We start from the raw sequence: 20,584 nt of genomic DNA on the forward strand, positions 1-20,584 counted from the left end.
TTTGTTGTTGGTAGACCAACTATCTCATTTTTTGAATCATTGATCAATGTCATTGTTTTCAGCCTCTACAATTACACACTTTCTTCTTTGGATGTTTTCTGTTATGTTAGTGTGCTTCAAATCAAAATGTAATATTCTGAATGAAAGGGTGAAAGGGGTTAATTTTTAAAGGGTTGGACTTGATTATTTAAGAGTGATCGCCAGGAATTTAATTAATTCCAAAGAGGTTTATTTTACAATTTATTCACAAAATGTAGAAAGAGTGAAGCAAGAAATCAGAGAGAGGATAGGGTAAGATATCTAGCCTAAGCACTAAGTAATTTACTCTCAGCCCCCCTTGGGCAGGGAGAGTTAGTTTCAACTGGTCTCTGCAAAGCCAAGGACCCGGGGAAGTCTCTCAATAGGATAGGTCTTTCCTGAGGCCAGTCTCTTCAGAAAAAAACGAGCAGATAAGAGTCACCTTTTCATTCACCATGTGTCAGTCCAGTTAGCCGACTCTTTATCAACCTCCACTCCAAGTTGAGCTCGCAGTAGAACTCTCTCTCACAGGCGGTTCCACTCCAAGTGAAAGTTCCAAGTCGAACTATACATAGGCAGTTGTCAACTCCCTTTTAAAGGCACTTTCTTTTGTGTCACTTTGCCTAATTTTTATGTCTACCAATCACAGTTGACGCTTTTCCATTTAGGACTACCCAGGAGTAGTCAGTTGATTTTGATTCGTTACCCACTATTTTGCATGTGGGTCACAGACCTCCCAGTAATGTGTGAAATGGAATGTTTACACCTTTGGTGATTAAATCTAAAAAATAGGTAGATCTCCCCACTACTGTAAGTAGGGTATTTACACTTTTGGTGATTAAATCTAAAAAATAGGCAAGGGTTACAATTTAATCCTCAAAATCCAGGTAGAGTTAATTAATTTCCTTGTTATAATCAGGGGAGAGATAAATTTAATCTTCACATGAACTGAATATAGCACTTCAGTTATTTCCAGATCAGCACAAACTACTATGGGTCTTTACTTCATGCTGTATACACTCCCACTTAATCCTTAGGGGCGGGGTGTGTGTCTATGAACCATATGTGCTAGTGAGTGACAAATCAAAAATGATTTCTCCCTGGGCAATCCAAAGCAAAGCTAAAGCTGTAATTGGTCCATGTAAAGTGGAGGAAGACACAGGAAGTAATGCAAAGAACTGTCTTTAAAAATGGTGGTAATTTCCTGTGACCACCTTTTTTCTCCTTCAAACTTGGCCTTGAAGGAGCTCTGTCTTGGGACCTCAGACTGCTTCTGGTAAGACTTGTCTTGGATCTTCCCTTAGGACTGCCATGTGGGTGAGTGAAAAGGCTGACTCCATTTCCTGACTTTTTATGAGGCTTGGAAAGTATAAATCCCTCTTTCCCTTGCATTACCAACAGCTAAATGCTTACTAGCTGCTTGCCTTGGAAGCCCAGATATGTTTCCCTTAGGCAATAATTAACCTTTCAACTCCCTGGCTGTGTGGCAGGGGAAGCAAGCTCCTCCCTGGCGTTTTACACCTAGGGAGAAGGAGAAGGGGAAGAAAGGTTACTCTTTCAAACAAGATGTAGAATTGCAAGCATGGCTCACTCTATGAAAGATCATTAAATCACCTATCTCAAACAGCTCCCATTTTTAGGATGTCTTTTCTTTCTTCTGTTCCTGTGTGCACTGGTCCTTGAGATTGAGAGGAGAGATTCATCTTTACAATCCTCCAGAAAAACCAGGAAAAGGAGTCAGACTTTTCATTCACCTACATGGCAGACCTAAGGGAAGATCCAAGAGCAATCTTACCATAAACAGTCCAAGGTCCCAAGCCAGAGCTCCTCCACAAGGCCAAGTTTGAAGGGAAAAAAAGCTGGTCACATGAAGTTACCACCATTTTTAAAGACAGTTTTTGTGTCACTTCCTGTGCCTTCCTTCCACTTTATGGGATGAATTACAGATTTAGCTTTGTGTCAGACTGCCCAGGGAGTAGTCAGTCATTTTTCATTTGCCACTCACTAGCACACATGGGTCATAACCTCTCTTCTTAAGGATTAAGTGGGAGTGTGTACATTCCTGGTGACTAAAATCTAAAAAGGCTGGGGGGGGGGAGGGTTCAATCCCATCTTCACTGTGACTTGGATTTTATATTTAAAATAATATAGCCTAACAAAGAGCTAACTTTTTTCTTTGAAGGCATACTATTGATTTAATTAATATAGTGGAAAGAAATTAAGAAGGGAGAAGGAAAGGGTGTAGGATTTTTCCCACCTGGCTTGTGCCAGGGGGAAGATTAGAGGCTCTAGGAAGGTAAGGTTTTGGAGAGTAAAGGAGGAAGGAATCAGCCTGAACTCCAAGAGGGCTCAGCCAAGATGCCTGAACTTGAATTAGTTCAAGGGCAAACTCACTGCCAAAACCCAGACAAATAGCTGCCACCACACCAAGATGTCAGAATGCTTAGCATGCTGCCAGCCAGAGTCTCCTCTCCAGGGAAAGAGCAAAGAGAGGAAGTCACGTGCCCTGTAGATGGTTTTACATCATTTTCCTGCATCTCATCTATACTAATGTTAGCTTAGCTTGACTTAGGACAGCTCAGGGGTCTGTTAGCTGTTTCTGCACATGTTTTTTGAAGGCCATCTTCTTAGATACTTAATCCTTGAGTGTGGGTGCAGACATTCCTGACCTTGTTAAACTAAGTAGGGTGGAGCAATGTAGAGTTCCCAAGACCTGATTCTGTTAGACCAAGTATCTCCATTGTTACAAATCAGGAAATAGCTAAATCAAATATTCTAAAGTACAATCTGAGTAGGGTGGAGTAGTTTTAAAATTCACAGAACACAGTCACATCTCATACTAAACGAGGTTCAGAATGAAAGGAAGGCATAGTCTGTACAGTTTCTCTTAAGTCGGTAAACCTAACTGCCCTTTTACCTTAGCTAATTCTTGCCTAAGCTTCTATCATCTTAGTTCTTTGTTTTTATAATCCCTGTGTCACCACATCACTCATAATACCATGTTTGGTAGTTGTTCCAGATTGACACTGAACAATATTTTTATGGAGGTGTCTTGCAAATCATTTAATATCACTTTGTTTTATATTCAGGACTCTATTATTTATTTAGTGTTGTATTTTAGTTGATTAATCATGTCCAATTCTTTGTGACCCCATTTGGAATTTTCTTGGCAATGATACTGGAATGGTTTGCCATTTCTTTCTTCAGCTCATTTTACAGATGAGGGAATAGAGTCAAACAGGGTTATGTGAGCGCGAAAATGTGGTTTTCAAGACTTTGAATTGCCAAAACTGTAAAGATAATTTTTAGTGTCTTGAGTTAAATAAAAAATAAGTGGTTACCATGGGAAAAATTCCCAAATATGAAATACCCAAGTCAGCTGGGTTTTATGGAGATTTTAATTAATACAAATGAAGGAATTAAGGGAAAGAAAAGAGACAGAGTAAGAGGAAACAGTAGGAAAAGGCTAGGGCCTAGGCCAATTGGCCTAGGCCTTTCTCTTTTAAGAGAGAAACTAAGTCAGTCTTTAATCACTCACCACAAGATTTCCAAGCAAAACTCTAGTGTTCAGAGACCCAGCTACTCCAAGTAGTCTGAACTCCAACTCCTTCAGAGTGCCTCTGACTCCTGACCTCCAATTCAGCTTCCAAAGCTGAACTCCAGAAGCCTCAAGCTCCTTCCTTTTAAAGAAAATTTTCTCTTGTGTCACCTCCCCTAAATTTTCACGTCTATCAATCACAGTAAACACTTTTCCAAGGACTGCCCATTCTTAGTTTTCACCACTCTTTAGTTCTCACCTTCTCTGGGTAGATTATATCTTCTGAGTACTTCACACCTCTTTGCTAAGCTTGCCCTTTGTAAGTTGCTTGACCTTTTAGTGATTAATCTGACCTTCATAGGCACTTAGTACCCTTTTGTGTTAGATCTAAAAATAGACCTAGCTTAAGGGCTTTTGCCTCACTACAAGTATGGGTTGGGGATTTTTTTCTCATTGTTCCATCAGGAGTTTACAACTTTATCTTCCCCTAAAGTATTCCTAAGTATGGGTGGAGTAATGTTAGAGTTCCCAATACATTCCTGACCAAGTAACCTTCATTGTTTAAAATGGGGAATAGCTTTAACCAAATGTTCCAAGGTAGAGTCTGAGAAATTTTAAGATTCACAGTTAAGTGACTTGTCTAGGATCACACTATTGAGGATCTGAGGCCAAATTTGAACTCAGGACCTCCTGACTCTAGGCACTGTATCCACTGTGCCACCTTGCTATCCCAATTTGTTAGTACATTTTAGTATTTCTCCTTACTTAGATTTTAACCTCCTTATAGATAGGAACCATATCTTTAAACTTCTTTTAATCCCCTATATTAATCAATAAACACTTATTAAGTGTTTACTGGGGATACAGATAAAAAGCAGAAACCATCCCTACCCTCAAGGACCTTACATTGCATTGTAGGAACTCAAAATATATTTATTTTAATTTGTATCTGAGTACTGTATTCACATTAATATATAACCTTTTAATTTATTTCCATATTTATTGATCTCAGATGTAAATAGTTGAATAAAATTTAATCTACCTACATTTTATGATTTAAATATTCTGTAATTGGTAGTTTTTATATGTTGATCTAATTTAAAAGACATACTTTGGTTAAATAATTGGTGCTAGTTTTTTTTTTTTCCCCAGAAGTGATTTGGTAGAACCATCATGGATGCAGCCAGACAGACTGAGCCCAAGGACCTATCCTTCACAACAGCCACTTATTGAAGCAACTGGATGTTTACTCTCCCAGCTTTTAGACCTAGAACATGTGGGGACTTTGCAGAAGGACTTTGAATCTGTATTGTCAGCCAGGAGAAACCAAGTTGTAGGCACAGGGCAATGGACTTTGACACCACAACTGTACGTGACTTCAACAGCTACACAGCAAGATGCCTTGATAAAACCTAGTCCAAACCAGTACAGAAGTAAGCTAGACAGAATTGAAGCCCTAAAAGCAACAGCAGCTTCTTTGTCCAGCAGAATTGAAAGTGAAGCCAAGAAATTAGCTGGTGCCAACATTAACTATGGAACAACATGGAACCATGACTATGATGTGCAGCAAGGTCCCCAGGAGGATGGACATTGGGCTAAGCCTCTGAGTCCACCTGTGAGAGAGGATAATGAAGATACTTTTTCTGCCAGGATTCAGAAGATGCTTGGGACCTGTGTATCTCACACAGGCTTTGATGATAATCTTCCTGGAGTGGGAAACCTTAGTGAGTTTAAAAAACTTCCTGAGATGATTAGGCCTCATAGTTCTGTATCAAACTTTGGTTTACGATCACCACATAAACCAGAAGGAATACTAGCACAGTTAAGTAAAAGGCAAACTGATTCTCCTGCCTCTGACACTCAGGTTTTTGGTCAAGACAAAATCAAAATATCTCATGATTCAAGCACAGATTCAGTTAGTGAAGGGCCTCTACTCAGTGAGGGAAGCCTTTCTGAGGAAGAAGAGGGCAAAGATGGGCACTCCCCTCTGAAGGCAGTGACAGAAATCCTTAAGGAAAAGGAATTCTGTGCTGGGGAAAAAAATGCTTATGAACCTATCAAAGAGTTTCAGAAAGATGCTGAGAAATTCTCGCCACTTTTTGGACAAGCAGGTGGCACACAAAGCAAAGGATCATGGGAAGAATTGGCAAAAGGAAGTCCACATAGTGTCATTAATATTTTTGCAAAGTCTTATCAACTCTATGGAAAAGGTAAGAAAGATCAATGAATCTTGTCTTATTTGTACATTACCTTAAGATGGGTTTAGTTTCCATACTGTATGTGTTTCATTTGTGGGGAGAGAGGAAGGTGACTAGGCCCAGAATTTCAATACTATAAGGAACTGTTAATAAGGAAACTTCTTATAGAAGTCAGGGCTTACTCTGGAATTTATAGGCCTGAAGAGCTACCTAGAATACTACATAGTTAAGTGACTTCTAAAAAAAATTCAGTTTTGTTTTTTAGCTCTGAATTGTCTCTCTCCTGTCTCTTAAATTCTCTGCCCCCCAATTAAAAGAACATGAAAAATCAAACTCATTATAAACATGTATAGTCAAGCAGAACAAATTAATCATAATAAACCCTTCTATCCCTTGTCTCTTGGAGCAAAACATGCATTAAAGCTTCACTCTTGAGTCCATCATTTCTCTTTCTGGAGATGAATAGCATGTTTCCTCATGATTCCTCTGAAAATTGTGGTTGGTGTGCTGATCAGTGTTCCTAAGTCTTTCAGAGACTTGTCTGTATAATATTGTTGTTACTGTATAAATTGTTGTATAAGTTCTGGTTCCTTTCTCTTTGTATCAATTCATATAAGTCATCCCAGGTTACTCTGAAACTATCCCCTTTATTATTTCTTACAGCATACTAATATCCACATTCATAAACATAACTTAGTCATCCATTTCCCAGTTGATGGGGAACCTCTCAGTTTCTAATTCTTTGCCATCACAAAAAGAGCTGCTATAAAGATTGCTATATATTTGAGTTTCCTCTTTCTTTAATCTTTTTGGAGTATAGACTTAAAAGTAGTATCCTAATTTAATAACTTTTGGGGTTTATTTCTAAATTGCTTTCCAGAATGACATGTACCAGTTCATAGCTCCAACCAACAAACAGTACATTAATGTATCTAATCTCCTACAGCCCTTCTAGCTTATGTCTTATTTTTTTGTCAGTTTGCCACTCCAGTGAGTATGAAGTGGTACTTCAGTTATTTTAAGAGCATTTTAACATTTAACTTGCTAGTTTTGGATTTTTTTCTCTGAAAATTGCCTTTATATCCTTTGATCATTTGTTAGTTGAAGAGGTTCTCTTGGTCTCACAGTCAGAACTGCAATCTAGGTTTCCTTGGCTTTAAAGTCTACATTATCCCTCCTGTATCACTATGCTTCAATGTGGTCTATTTGAAATGAACATATTTTCAAATAGTGATCTTTGACTCATCATCTCAGTTATTTGTAAAACTCCACAAAAATGGATAATGTGATATTTTTCTAATTAAAGTATAACTATGCTTTTATTTCTTCTAATGACTTGACAGTGGTAGAAATGTGGAGGGAATGACTTCTAAATTAGATGGCCTAATACAGATGAAGTTTAAAGTGACTGAAGTAGATATGCCAGGTTTTTAGGTTTTCTATTCAGAGTTATGAATCTAAATAGAATTTGTTGATTGATTTTTTAAAATTGTGATAATGTTGTTAGGCATAGGATAGGGTTAGTGTGAGAGAAGTAAAGGTAGGCTTTGTGTCCCTGGTCAAGTCATTTGATGCCAGTTTCCTAGCCCTTATTGCTTTTCTGCCTTGGAAATGATACTTGTATCCATTCTAATACAGTAGATAAGGGCTATTAAAAATGAAAAAGAAAGAATTTAGAACTTTTAAAAATCATCAGATTGGTTTTTATAATTTCAAAATGTAGTAGTTAGACTTTATATACTAATTCCTATAGTCAGAAATTTTGAGGTCACAGAAAAAAAGTTGTAAAAATACTGACCCCTATTCTAATTTCCTCTTTTCCTCTCATATCTTGGCTTTGGGTTCTTTTAAAGGAACTACTCTCAAAATAAAGGAATTAGACCTGATAATCTCTGGACTTAATTCTAGTTCTAACATTCTTCAAGTATATGAAAGTCATTATTTTCTGTGTTTAGGTGAGTTTGTGATCTCTGTTGCTTTGGTTTGTTAGGTATTCATCTAGGATGGTAACCACTGTTAATGATATAAAATAATTCTTGTTTTGTTTTTTAGTTTAAAATTTTTTTAATTTAAAAATAAAATGCTAGATGTAGTACATTCTCATTTTATCAAAGAATACTTCTTTTAATAATATCTGTAAAATAATAATTCATTTAATATATATATATAGTACCTGTTATACTGCAGATACTGCTAAATGCTATATGAATATTATTCCATTTGATCTTCACAACAATCCTGAGAGGTAGCTGTTATTATCCCCACTTTACTTTTGAGGAAACCAAGGCAAATAGATTTATTGATTCACCTAAGGCTATACAACTAGTAAGTGTCTCAGGCAGGATATAAACTTAGTTCTTCTTGACTCCAGGCTTGACTCTATTTACTCACTGCCTAGTCTCTTCATTTCCCTTTTAGTTCGCTTCTATTAAATTGCTATAGATCCATTTGGGAAACTATCTTTGTTGATGTGGAGGTTTGAATTCCTTGGAGAAAATCTTCATATTGAGAGATTAATTTTTACTCCATCTTGATTATATCTTTTTGACAGGCTTTGAAGACATGTTGGATAAAGGGCCCCCAGTGTTGCGGCCTTTGCTTCCTATCACAACCCCTGCAGGCAGTGTTTCATATGAAGATGATTTTGTATCCTCTCCAGCAAATGGAACATTGTCAGAAAAAAAATCTGCCTATGAACCTATGTAAGACTGAAAGTTTGAATTTAAATATAAAATATGGAAAAGAAAATCATACAATATGTAATAATGGTCTGAGAATTAGATTTACTTTTCAAAATTACCTATATTAGTATGTCTGCAAAAGGATGCCATTGGGAAACTTAATTCATGGGGGAAATTTTCTGTGCTAGATAGTGGCTCAGTGCTATAATCTCTACTACTCAGAGAGGCTGAGACTGGTAGCTCGCCAGATCAGAGTTTTGAATTACAGTAAGCTACAGCTAATTAGGTGTTCTTAAGGTAGCTTTTCAGAGGGTCCAAGTGGCAGTCAGAAAAACAGAACAGGGGCAGCTGGGTGGCTTAGTGGATTGAGAGTCAAACCTAGAGATGGGAGGTCCTGGGTTCAAATATGGCCTCAGACACTTCCCAGCTGTGTGACCCTGGGCAAGTCTCTTAACCCCCATTGCCTAGCCCTTACCACTCTTCTGCCTTGGAGCCAATACACAGTATTGACTCTTAAGACAGAAGGTAAAGGTTTAAAAAAAAGCAAAACAGAACAGGTCAAAACATCTATGCTAATTATTATTGAGATTCAACCTGTGGGGGGCCACTGCACTTGCAGCCATGGGGAAATAGGAAGACAGCGTCCAAAAACAAATTAGCTACAAAGTTGAATTTCTGTAATAGAACTCAGATACATCAGATTCCAGTTTCAGTTTATTTCGGTTTATACAAAGATTTTCTCTCCATTAATTTGTCATTATGTAATTTATTTGTCATATTTAGTAGCAGTTTTTTAGGGGGAAGGCATGCTGTAATTCAATACAGAAGTCAAAAAATTATCAAGTGAAATTGTTAAATAATAAAGATTATTGAAGAGAACTGGAAAGAAAATAAGAGCTTTTTATTAATAAATAATAAAATAAGAACTTATTTTCCAAAAGTCTGTTTTGCATAGTAGGATATGCTCTTGTTTGATAAATATGTGGTTAATTGTATTATGCCCTTTGATTAAAGTATATATTCCCTTATAGTACTGAACAAGCTTATTAGTAGGGAGAAAGTGGTTAATTCCTACAGTTTACATTTGGCTTCTATTATGCTGTAATGGTTTAGATGTAGATGAATTCCTTTATTTAGGAAAGGTCTAAGTATAGTGATAATAAGACAATTAAAAAAAGAAGTGGAATGCATCTCTTTCTTTGTTTCAATCTTTTCTATAGGCTAAATGGAATAAGAGTGTGTATGTTTAGTTTGATAGTGTGTGAATATTTAATGGTATATTTTTTCTTTTTTTTTAAACAATATTAACAGTATTGCCTATTTTATAATAGTATCAGTAGTAGCAGTTCAAGCATTCAGGAAGAGTCTTCTAGTAGGAAATCCCAACATTCTGCAGGGACTCAGTCTGTCACATCATCTCGTTCATCCACGTCTTCCAAAGGAAAGAAAGGAAGAAAGGAAAAAAAGGAATGTAAGTGCCATATATTTGTAGAAAGAACCTTATACTTTTTGTTAATTCTTAGACATCTGTTATCTGTAACATATAAACAACACCTATTATTTATAAGGAAATTAGGGGAAATCAAAAATGTAGAGTCCAGTAAGAAAAAGATAGCATTCTTATTGCTGTTTTCTGCTGTATTTTAAAAAATATATACTTTGAAATATTTATTCACCTTAAGCACATGTTAATTTTTTATAATGACATCATATAATTATCCTAGTAGTAAACATTTTTAATAGAATGTCCTTTATTATAACTAAATCTTTAAGAAATACCTCTTATAATACTAATCCAATAACTACTTAATGCTTTATAATTTACTCTGATAAATGAATGCTTTTGTTTTATTTGCAGTAGTAAGAAAGTGTACTCAAGTGTTTTAATGTTTACAAAATAATAATAATAACTGACATTTCTATAACGCTGTCAGAGTTGCAAAGTGCTTTACATTATCTTGTTTGATTTTATTAAATTATAGAATTGGAATAACCTCAGAAGTTAACAAAATTATTGAGTCTAGCTCATACCCAATCAGGAATCTCCTCTATGATCTGCTAGACCAAGTATTCATCCAGCATCCTTTTGAAGTCTTCCGGAGTGAATGAACCCACTACTTTTTGAACTAGTCCAAATTAAGACGAGCTTGATTATTATTTTTTTCTCATACAAAGCCCAAATCTATCTCTAGCTTCCATTGTTCTGAAGTTCTGCCTTTTGGTGACAAAAAAAGCAGGTTTACATCCCTTCTTTACTTCTTTAATTACTTAAGACATCTATCATACCCCCTTCTGCAATCTAGAATCTTTATGTGGAGTGATTTATTCTCTTATTTTCCTGATTTCTCTTCCCTGGATATCTTCTAATTTATTACTGCCCTTTCTGAAATGTGGTGATCAGAACTCAATCTGACTACCCGAGGCCAAGCATATGGTGGGATTATTACATTCCTTATTTTGTATGTTGAACTTCTCTTAATTCATTTAAGATTAATTTAGCTTTTTTGGTTACCATGTTGTATTGTTGACTTATATTGAACTTGTCTGTACTTTGAGGTCAATTTCTTTTTTTACTTACTTGTAGGACTTTATATTTACTTAGACACTTCACTGGATTTATGATCTCATCAATGTGGGCATTCCCTCCAGTGATACATATTGTCTGCCTGTGCAACTCTTTTTTTTTTTTTAAACCCTTACCTTCCGTCTTGGAGTCAATACTGTGTATTGGCTCCAAGGCAGAAGAGTGGTAAGGGCTAGGCAATGGGGGTCAAGTGACTTGCCCAGGGTCACACAGCTGGGAAGTGTCTGAGGCCAGATTTGAACCTAGGACCTCCAGTCTCTAGGTTCTCAATCTGGTTCTCAATCCACTGAGCTACCCAGCTGCCCCCAGCTGTGCAACTCTTATCCAGATTCTCCTATTCATTTAGCAAGAGGTTCTACCCATCATTCTGGGAATCATCTGTATTCTCTCGATATCACATGTATATGAGTAGAGTGTACAGGGCTGTCTTTTCATGATCTACTCTTGCCAGTTTATACTTCTCTCTGGTCAAACATTTCTCTCACATTTTTTAATACCACTTTTTCCAAGTTTGCAATATGTTGTAGCCTGCTTATATCCTTACTCTGTTTTTCTCCATTGCCCTTCAGGGAATCCTCAGATTTAATTCTTCGGAGGCCTTACCTATGTTAATTTCCATCTTAATTAATTTTGCTTAATTGTAATGCAAAAGATCTTTTTTATTCTTTACTATTACTCAGTAATATAAGAATCTTCAGTTTAGTATAATCTGCACATTCAATAAAGAGAACAATCTGAAACCTCCAATCTAGGTTGACAGTGATCCATTGATCACAACCTTCAGATTATCATTCAGCAAGTTCCAAATCCACTTAACTGTGCTGTTTTTTATTTTATGCCTCTACATTTTAGCCCCAAAGAAATAGAGATTTGCAAAATACCTGCCTGAAATCCAGATGCACTATCTCTGCAATGTTCTTCTGATTTTTTTGTCTTTCAGCTTTGTAAAAAAAAAAAGGAAATGAGAATATTTAGGTATTAATAGTATGTTCAGTAATTTCACCTAGAATCAATGTCAAGTTCACTGTAATTTGCAGAATCAACCAGTCTTTTTTTCCTTTTTCAAACTTTAGAACAACATTTACCTGTTTTCAGGCCTGTGGCCTTCTCTTATTCTCTGATTGTTTTCATAGATCATTCGTTCAATAATAAAGTCTGCCTAGTTCTTTTAATTCCATAAGATGTACTTTATCTGGACTTGGTATTTTAAAGTCATGGAAGAATCTGTTACTCTTCTTCCATTTTCTTCCTTATTTTGTGTTTCCACACCCAGCTAGCCAGTCTTGTTTTGTCCTTCTCTAGCCTAAGATCATTCTCTTTGGAAGAGGATACAAGTAGAATAATAGTGTGCTAATTTTCCACAATGATAGCTAGGTAGTGCAGTGAACAGAGTGCCATTCCTGAAGTTGGGAAGACTCATCTTCATGAGTTCAAATCTAGGTTCAGATCCTTACTAGCTGTGTAGTCCTAAGCAAATTTCAACCCTGTTTGCCTCAGTTTCCTTATCTGTCAAATGAGCTGGAGAAGGAAATGACAAAGTACTATAGTATTTTTGCCAAGAAAGTCCTAAGAGCCAGACACTACTGAAATGGCTGAATGACAAGTTTTGCATTATTTCTGTCATTTTTTATGATCCTATCTACCTCAAGCATCGATCCTTTCCCCTGTTTTATCTTTCTCTTCTGACATAGCTAAAAAACTCCTTTTTGTTGCTTTTTAAAAATTCATTACTAGTGAGTTTTACTAAACTTCTAAAATTTCTTACACTGTTCTTATAGATGTATATCCCATTTATATTCTGTATCTACTACTGTGTCCAGCTTTTCTTTCTGTTATCTGTCATGAACATTATAATGGGATGAATATTTTTCTTACTAGTTTCATAATTTTAACTTCAACCAATTATTCTATGTTAATCAGAAGCAGATCCATAGTATCCATTCCATTGTCTTCCTTGACTTTTTAGAGAATGAAATTATCAAAGAGGCTTTGCTAAGTACAGCTGCTTTATTTTTTAGCATAAAGATTGGTCCCAGGGGTCCCCTCCACACCATATTCCATGATATTTTTGGTTAACTATTTCTTTTTTTGGCCTATATGTTCTGTATCATACACTAACCACTTTATCAGTTCTGACTATTGCTCCGCTGATCCTTATCTAAGTGCTCTCTGCCATATTTCAGTGCTCCAGTTTGTGATTTCTTCATGAGTTTATTTCCTTAATTTATAATATTAAAAAATTTACCATCCCTTTTATCTCTTCTGTTCCTTTCAAGTATATGTAATCTTATTCTCATCTTGAATTATATCATAATGAATCTCAGTGAAGTAAAAAATTGAATTTACGTAATTTGTTGTTCACTGTATTTTTTTTACCCATACTTGGAGCAATTTCATTACATGTATCTGAGTCTACTGTTTTTATTGTCCCTCTTCTTAAATATTGTTTTATGTGAATGTTTTCTATTCTCATATTTGTTCAACTGTGTCATGTCTTATTTACATTTTCAATTTAGACACCTTGAATCAGAATCACAAGTTTTTAGGTAAAGCCTTGTTTGTTGTAGTACATTCCTGGTCAAGAGCTCATTGATCCTTTATCTTATGCCATTTAGTTCCAGATCTCATTATTAGACCATCTAGAGCAGGAGTCCCCAATCTTTTTACACAGGGGGCCAGTTCACTCTCCCTCAGACCTTTGGAGGGCTGGACTATAACAAAAAACTATGAACAAATCTGTATACTGCTGTATGGGATAGTGGAGGCTGCAGAGCTGGATGTGATGGGCCTATCACACCTTGCCCATCACTGCTACCACTATACCGGTCAGCAGTATACACAGTGTAAAATCCCCTCTCCCAGTTTGCCCCTCACCATTCTGACTTCCATTATGCAGCCATATAATCCTTTGTGCGATGCCTCATTCTCGTTCAGTTACTCTCAGAACAAGGCACCACGCAATGCATTATGTCACTAGAAGTAGTACTGTACGTGAGTGACGCTGTGCTTTGTGGCGCCACCACATACAGTGCTCCTCTCATTGACCACCAATGAAAGAGGTGCCCCTTCTGCAAGTGTGGTGGGGGCCAGATAAATTGCCTCGAGGAGCTGCCGCTTGGGACCCCTGTTCTAGAGACATTCCAGAACTCTAGTTGTTAGAAATCGTCTTTTTGAATAGCTATTTATTTTCCAAATCTGCCTTTTTCTTCTGACATTTCTACCTTCATTTAGCAACAAAAATGAAAATATTGCCTTTCTTTGAAAAGTTTTTTTTTGTTTTTTCCAACATTTCATAATCTGTAACACTGTTTTTTAGTTTGTTTGTAATAGAGATATTTTGCACCATATGAATCACCAGAAATTGGATAGTAATTATAAAATTTGTGAGGTCTCAGGAGACCATCATATCTTAACCTATTCCATCTCACTTCATCTCATACCAGGATGAAAGGTATTTGATAACTCTTTTGGATGGAGTCATAAGCCCCCTCTTGTCTGTTCTTCCCTTGATGAACTTTGGATGAACTTTCCATTGGTGGCATCTATTGATTCTTATTCATAGCCTTTAGGACAAGAAAAATTGCTTCATTCTTAAAGTTTAGCTGATTTTTTTCATGGAAAGAATCTCATAACTTACATAAACCTTCAAAAGTTTAGTGGTCCCATTCCCCGCCCCCCCCCCCCCCCCTCCCCGGTCTTCTCTGTGCAATACTCTTCTAACTTTATGACATAAGTTAGGAGAATTCCTCTTTATATATTTTTTTCTTTTCCATTGGAACACTTCTGTCTTTTGAAGGAATACTTATTCTTTCTGTTAACTTGAAGAAGAAAGTTGCATTCACTTTGCTTACTCACCTTTTCCTGCATTTTGAACTTTTACTTGAGTGACAAAATGCTTTCTTACTATAATTCTGCTAAGTACATTTTGCAAGATTTTTTTGTTCCCCAGATGAAGAAACTGGGGCTTAGGCTTAATGAGTTGGCAATGGGCACAAAAGCTAATAAGTGTCAGAGATGGGACTGCAACGTAGGTCTTCTGACATCATTTTACCATTCCATTGTCATGTGCCTGTGAAGGTGATAACTGGAGGAGTGTTCCTGGTAAATATGGAAGTCCTGTTGATGCCTAGTTTATAAGAGATTATATTTAGGTCAGAGGTCCTAGAAAAAATCATTTTCAGAAATGGCATAATATAGCAGAACTAGGTGGAGTGTAGATATCTGTCAAATAAATTACTAACATTATTTCTATAAGTTTTGTTTCTCTTCTCCGTAGAGGCCTTTCTCTCAGAGGTATGTAAATAGGAGCCAGTACTACCAAAAAAACCAATTCTCTGGCTTTAGTGTGTTGTTTTAGAGCATGAGATGACAGGAAATTTTGTAAAAAGTTTAATGACTGACAAATAGCATCTTAAATCTCACAAAGAATCTTTTAGGGGAATAGGCATGCAGGGAAATTATTTCTTTAATGACAACTCAAGAGAACTTTACTTAGAATCTTTGTAAATCTTTGAGCATCATATAATTGTGAATTGCTGTAATAATTATTATCATATCACAGATTCATAGAACTTTAGAGATAGATACTTCTTATACCTGTATATGTTTTATAAATATGAAAACTGAGGCCCACAGAAGAAAGTGATTGAGAGAGAACTTAAGTTAAAGACAAAGCTGGGACTAGATTACTTATTCCTCATCCAGTTTTTTTTTTCTAGGTTGCTAGTACTTAACTATCAAGTTCTGAAATGAAAAGCAGGTAATGTTGTATAGGCAAAAACGTATAAGACTTAGAATCAAGGGATCTGAATTTGAATTCTTCTTCAACTTCTTATCAGCTATGTGTTCTCTGGCAAGCTACAGCCTTTCAGAGGTCCAATTTGCTCCTCAAATAGTCAACAACCATTTATGTGCTAGGTGCTATTCTCAGGACTTGGATGCAGAGTCAAAAGTGAGACAGTTCCCCACCAAAGGAGGTTATGTTATATCAGAGAAGATAATGCATATCTATATAAGTTTATGCAAATATATCCAAAATAGATAACTGATTTAGGGAAAACACACCAGAATTTAGGAGGATTAAGAAGGGACTTCTGTAGAAAGCAGTGCTTAAGTTGAGTCTTGTTGTATTGAAACCTTTTTTTTTGAGTTCTCTTAAACTTACATCTTGACATGATGGTAAACCAGTTCAGCGTTACCATATCCATCTCCTTTGAATCCCTAGCCTCTTTTATCATTTTGCTGATTACACCTTACCAAGGCCTTACTTTGAATCAGTCCCAGCATTTTCTTTCATAGTGCCTAAACAACTACTGCTGAATGAAAGTGGAGAAAATCACAGTTCTTCAGACTGTTATATAATTTCAACTGGTCCCTTTCACCTGCTAGGCAATCAGTCTTAACTGATTGATAACTGCCATATCAACTCACTATCTTACTATCACAGCTATTCCAAATCTTTTCATCTCTTCTTAAACTTCCTATGTCTCCTCTTCCTTTACTCTTTCAGCTGAGAACCTAGACTCATTTTACAGAAAAAAAATTGAGACCATTCACTGTGAGTTCCCTCCCCTTTCCCCAACTTCCTCATCTTCTATCACTCAGTTGCATTTTACTATTCTTATCCCCATCTCACATGATGAGCTTTACTCCTTACCAGGGAACCTTTCTACATACTTGAGCAATCTCATTCTAGTCTCGTATCAATTCCTCTAACAGATTATCTCCTTTATCATCTTTACTCTTAACACTTTTTATTTAGACCCTCACCAATACTATGTATTGGTTTCAAGGCAAAAGAGCAGTAAGGGCTAGGCATTGGGGATTAAATTACTTGCCCAAGGTTTCATAGGTAGGAAGTGTTTGAGACCAAATTTGAACTCAGGACCTTCTGTCTCTAGGCATGGCTCTTAATCCACTGAGCCACCTAGCTGCTTCCAATCTCTCCTTTTCTACTGGCTTCCTCTGAACAGTCTACAAACATGCCTGTGTCTCCTCTATCTTAAAAAAAACCTTACTTAATGTTTCTGTCCCCACTATTATCCTTTATCTCTTCTATCTCTGTCCCCCCCCAGAATATTATCAGGAGATCCCACTTACAAAATTAAAACTAAGGATTCTTATATACCCACTTAGATAGGATCCTCCTTTTTAGGCATAAACACTTCTGGCAAATCTGTGCTCTGAATTCCTCAACCTGTATTTGGGTCATGTTGATTCTACTCTCTGACCCTCCACTTAGCAACAATGTTTTATTGACTATCTCCTTAGGCTTTGCGTCTGTTGTTAGTTCTTTGGAAACATGTATGTTGAAAAATGATTGTGTGCCAGAAAAGCTGATACTCACTGAAGCTATATAATAAATAAACACTGTGCAATGGCAGAACATTGAGTGATGCCTAAGCACAGGTCTGAGCACTCAGTTGTTTCTCATCTCTTATTCTCCTGACCGCTCCATCTAGTCAGAAGGACCCTCCACTTTGGGAGACTGGGCTGGGCTCTCAAAATTTTAACATCCTTTTGTTTTTAAATTTTGATTTCCAAATTCTCCCCTTCTCCATCCTTTTACTACCACAGAAAAGACAAGCAATATATTAGTTATACATGTGAAATATGCAAAACATATTAGCCATATTGAAAAAAAAGAAAAAAAAGTGAAAAAATTATACTTCATTTTGCACTCAGAGTTCATCATTTCTCCCTCTGTAGGTGTATAGCATTTTTTTTATCATGAGTACTTTGTAATTGTTTTGGATCATTGTATTGATCAGATTAGTCAACTGTTTCACAGTTGATCATCATTACAATATTGCTGTTACTATGCACAATGATATGTTTATTAAATAGATTTTTATAGCTATTTATAGCTATTATTGTCATGTTATTAATAACATTTAATATTGACAACAAGTGACATTTATATGGTTATAGTTTTCAAGGTGTTTTATTTATATGCATATTTATGTATTTAATTTGAAGCTTATAATAACCATATGAAGTAATCCATTACAGGTATTATTTTCCCAATTTTCCATAAAAAGGAACTGAGACATAGGTTAAATGAATTTTCCAAGATCATATAAATGCTATATTCAGAAGAGGAATTTGAAACTAAGCTATGACCTACTGGCTCTTTTATATTGATATTTGAATCCTTGCTTACAAGTATTTTATATTTCAGGGTCAGCGTCATTTACTGGTGGTACTCAGAACATTCTTTGTGAAGAAGAAAGATCACACTCTAATTCAGATCGTGGGTCTCACAAAGGAAAGAAGCCTGTGATTAATAGCAAAATTTCTATTAATGATTATGAGCAGTATCCTGATACTGATAGCACTTTGGAAAATCTTTCTGGGCAATCTATGAGGTAAAGATTATTTTACATATTTAATTTATATATTATTAAAGCTTAGTGCTACCATAGCATTTACTTAACAAAGTAGAAACTCTGAAATAATTTTTAACTTGGCACAATCCTGTCTATTAAGCATGTTGCAAAATCATGTACTTTTTCCTCTTTTGTCATCTTTTGAATTTACCCTTTTCCTGTTTATCCTTAAAATCATAACTGTATGCCAATATGTGATCATCTTGTCTATTTTGTTTAGACCATCCTCATCATATTTCCTGTTACTTGCTCTGTGCTTCTAGTCACTTTTAATATAATATCAAATTTTGTACTCTGAAGTTGCCTTCCATTTACTCTGTATATATCTTATGTCAATGCCTTTGTAGAAAACACAAAACTGGAAGAAATAATACATATTGATTGACATATTCTGGATATACAAAACTTTTGGATATCTCCGGATCTCCAAAAATATTGGAGAGAGAGAGTTGAATTCAGTAAGATGAAATTTAATGAAATAAATATAAAATCTTACATGGTTTTGGTAAATCGACTATCAGAGCACAAGAAGCATGATATGCATTTTGTCTAAAAAGGTTCTGAAGGTTTTTATGGAAAGCTGAACATGAATCAATGTGATATGGTGGACAAGAAATAAAATGTGACCTTGGCCTGTATTTTTAAAGGCATAGTTTCTAGGAATAAGGAGAATAATAGTCCCTCTCCACTCTGCCCAGGAATGGATCACACTGTCATTTTGTAACTTTTAAGATTTTTTTGTGGAAGAGGAATTAGATTTGTGTTGTTAGCTGCAAAAGGAAGAATTCAGAGCATTGAATAGAAGACATAATGAAGCAGGTTACTATTTCACATAAAGAATAATTTTCTGACAGTTTCAGCTATCCAAAAGTATAATTGGGTGCTTCAGGATGTAGTGGGTACCTCTGGACTGCTTGTTTCCTTTACCTTTTCTCTCTTTTAGCCAATCTTCATATGCTTTAGGTCTGATATTATTATTAGCCTCTTTGTAGTGTCTTATTGCAAATATGATTTCCCATTGCCAGGCCATTAAACCTTTTCAATCAGTTTCTTCAGTATCATTTTAAATTTTCCTTAAGTGATTGGAAGAAAATAACTGGGTTCTCTTTGTTCTTGGTATATCAATTGTGACCTCCCTATTTCCCATTTTGATCTCTGAGAAGTCTAATTGAATGTTCTTTGGAAAACTGCAGTATACTCTTCAAATAAAAGGCACAAGAATATAATTTTGGCAAAGAAGTGATTCCTGGCTTGGGAATAAATATTTGAGTTCTAGAGTGCTATTTTTTTAATTGTAAGTTATTTATTTAGTCAATTTAGAACATTATTCCTTAGTTACAAGAATCATATTCTTTACCTCCCTTTCCTCCCTCCACCCTTCCATAGATGACATGCAGTTCCACTGGATATTACATGTGTCCTTGATCAAAACCCATTTCCATGTTGTTGGTGTTTGCATTAGGATGTTCATTTAGAATCTTCATCCCCAGTCAATCCCCTTGACCCATGTACTCAAGCAGTTGTTTTTCTTCTGTGTTTCTACTCCCACAGTTTTTCCTCCGACTGTGGATAGTGTTCTTTCTCATAGATCCCTCCAAGTTGTTCAGGATTACTGCATTGTCAATAATGGAGAAGTCCATTACATTCGATTGTGCCACAATGTATTCATCTCTGTGTACAATGTTCTCCTGGTTCTGCTCCTTTCACTCTACATCAATTCCTGGAGATCATTCTAGTTCCCATGGAATTCCTCCAGTTTATTATTCCTTTGAGCACAATAGTATTCCATCACCAACATATACCACAATTTGTTCAACCATTCCCCAATTGAAGGGCATCTCCTCATTTTCCAATTTTTTGCCACCACAAAGAGCGCAGCTATTTTATATTATATATAAATATAAATATATATATATATGTATATATATATATTCTTGTACAAGTCTTTTTCCTTATTATCTCTTTGGGGTATAAACCCAGTAGTGCTATGGCTGGATCAAAGGACAGGCAGTCTTTTAGCACCCTTTGGGCATAGTTTCAAATTGCCCTTCAGAATGTTTGGATCAATTCACAACTCCACCAACAATGAATTAGTGTCCCCATTTTGCCACATCCCCTCCAGCATTTGTTATTTTCCATTGCTGTCATGTTAGCCAATCTGCTAGTTATAAGGTGAT

At 36.0% G+C, this 20,584-nt stretch overlaps 1 protein-coding gene across 8 annotated transcripts in view; it reads left to right on the forward strand.

Moving 5' to 3' along the window:
• The window catches only part of CEP350 (centrosomal protein 350), a 190,881-nt gene that overhangs the window by 82,552 nt on the left and 87,745 nt on the right, over window positions 1–20,584 (forward strand). For all 8 annotated transcript variants that reach the window (XM_056815600.1, XM_056815602.1, XM_056815598.1 and 5 more), the window contains 4 exons: window positions 4,709–5,766; window positions 8,306–8,456; window positions 9,767–9,906; window positions 18,200–18,386. In XM_056815600.1, the coding sequence (XP_056671578.1) occupies window positions 4,709–5,766; window positions 8,306–8,456; window positions 9,767–9,906; window positions 18,200–18,386 (1,536 nt within the window). The remainder of the gene's footprint in view (window positions 1–4,708; window positions 5,767–8,305; window positions 8,457–9,766; window positions 9,907–18,199; window positions 18,387–20,584) is intronic.

The sequence above is a fragment of the Monodelphis domestica genome, chromosome 2 (assembly GCF_027887165.1).
Source record: "Monodelphis domestica isolate mMonDom1 chromosome 2, mMonDom1.pri, whole genome shotgun sequence".
In the NCBI taxonomy this organism is placed as follows: Eukaryota; Metazoa; Chordata; class Mammalia; order Didelphimorphia; family Didelphidae; genus Monodelphis; species Monodelphis domestica.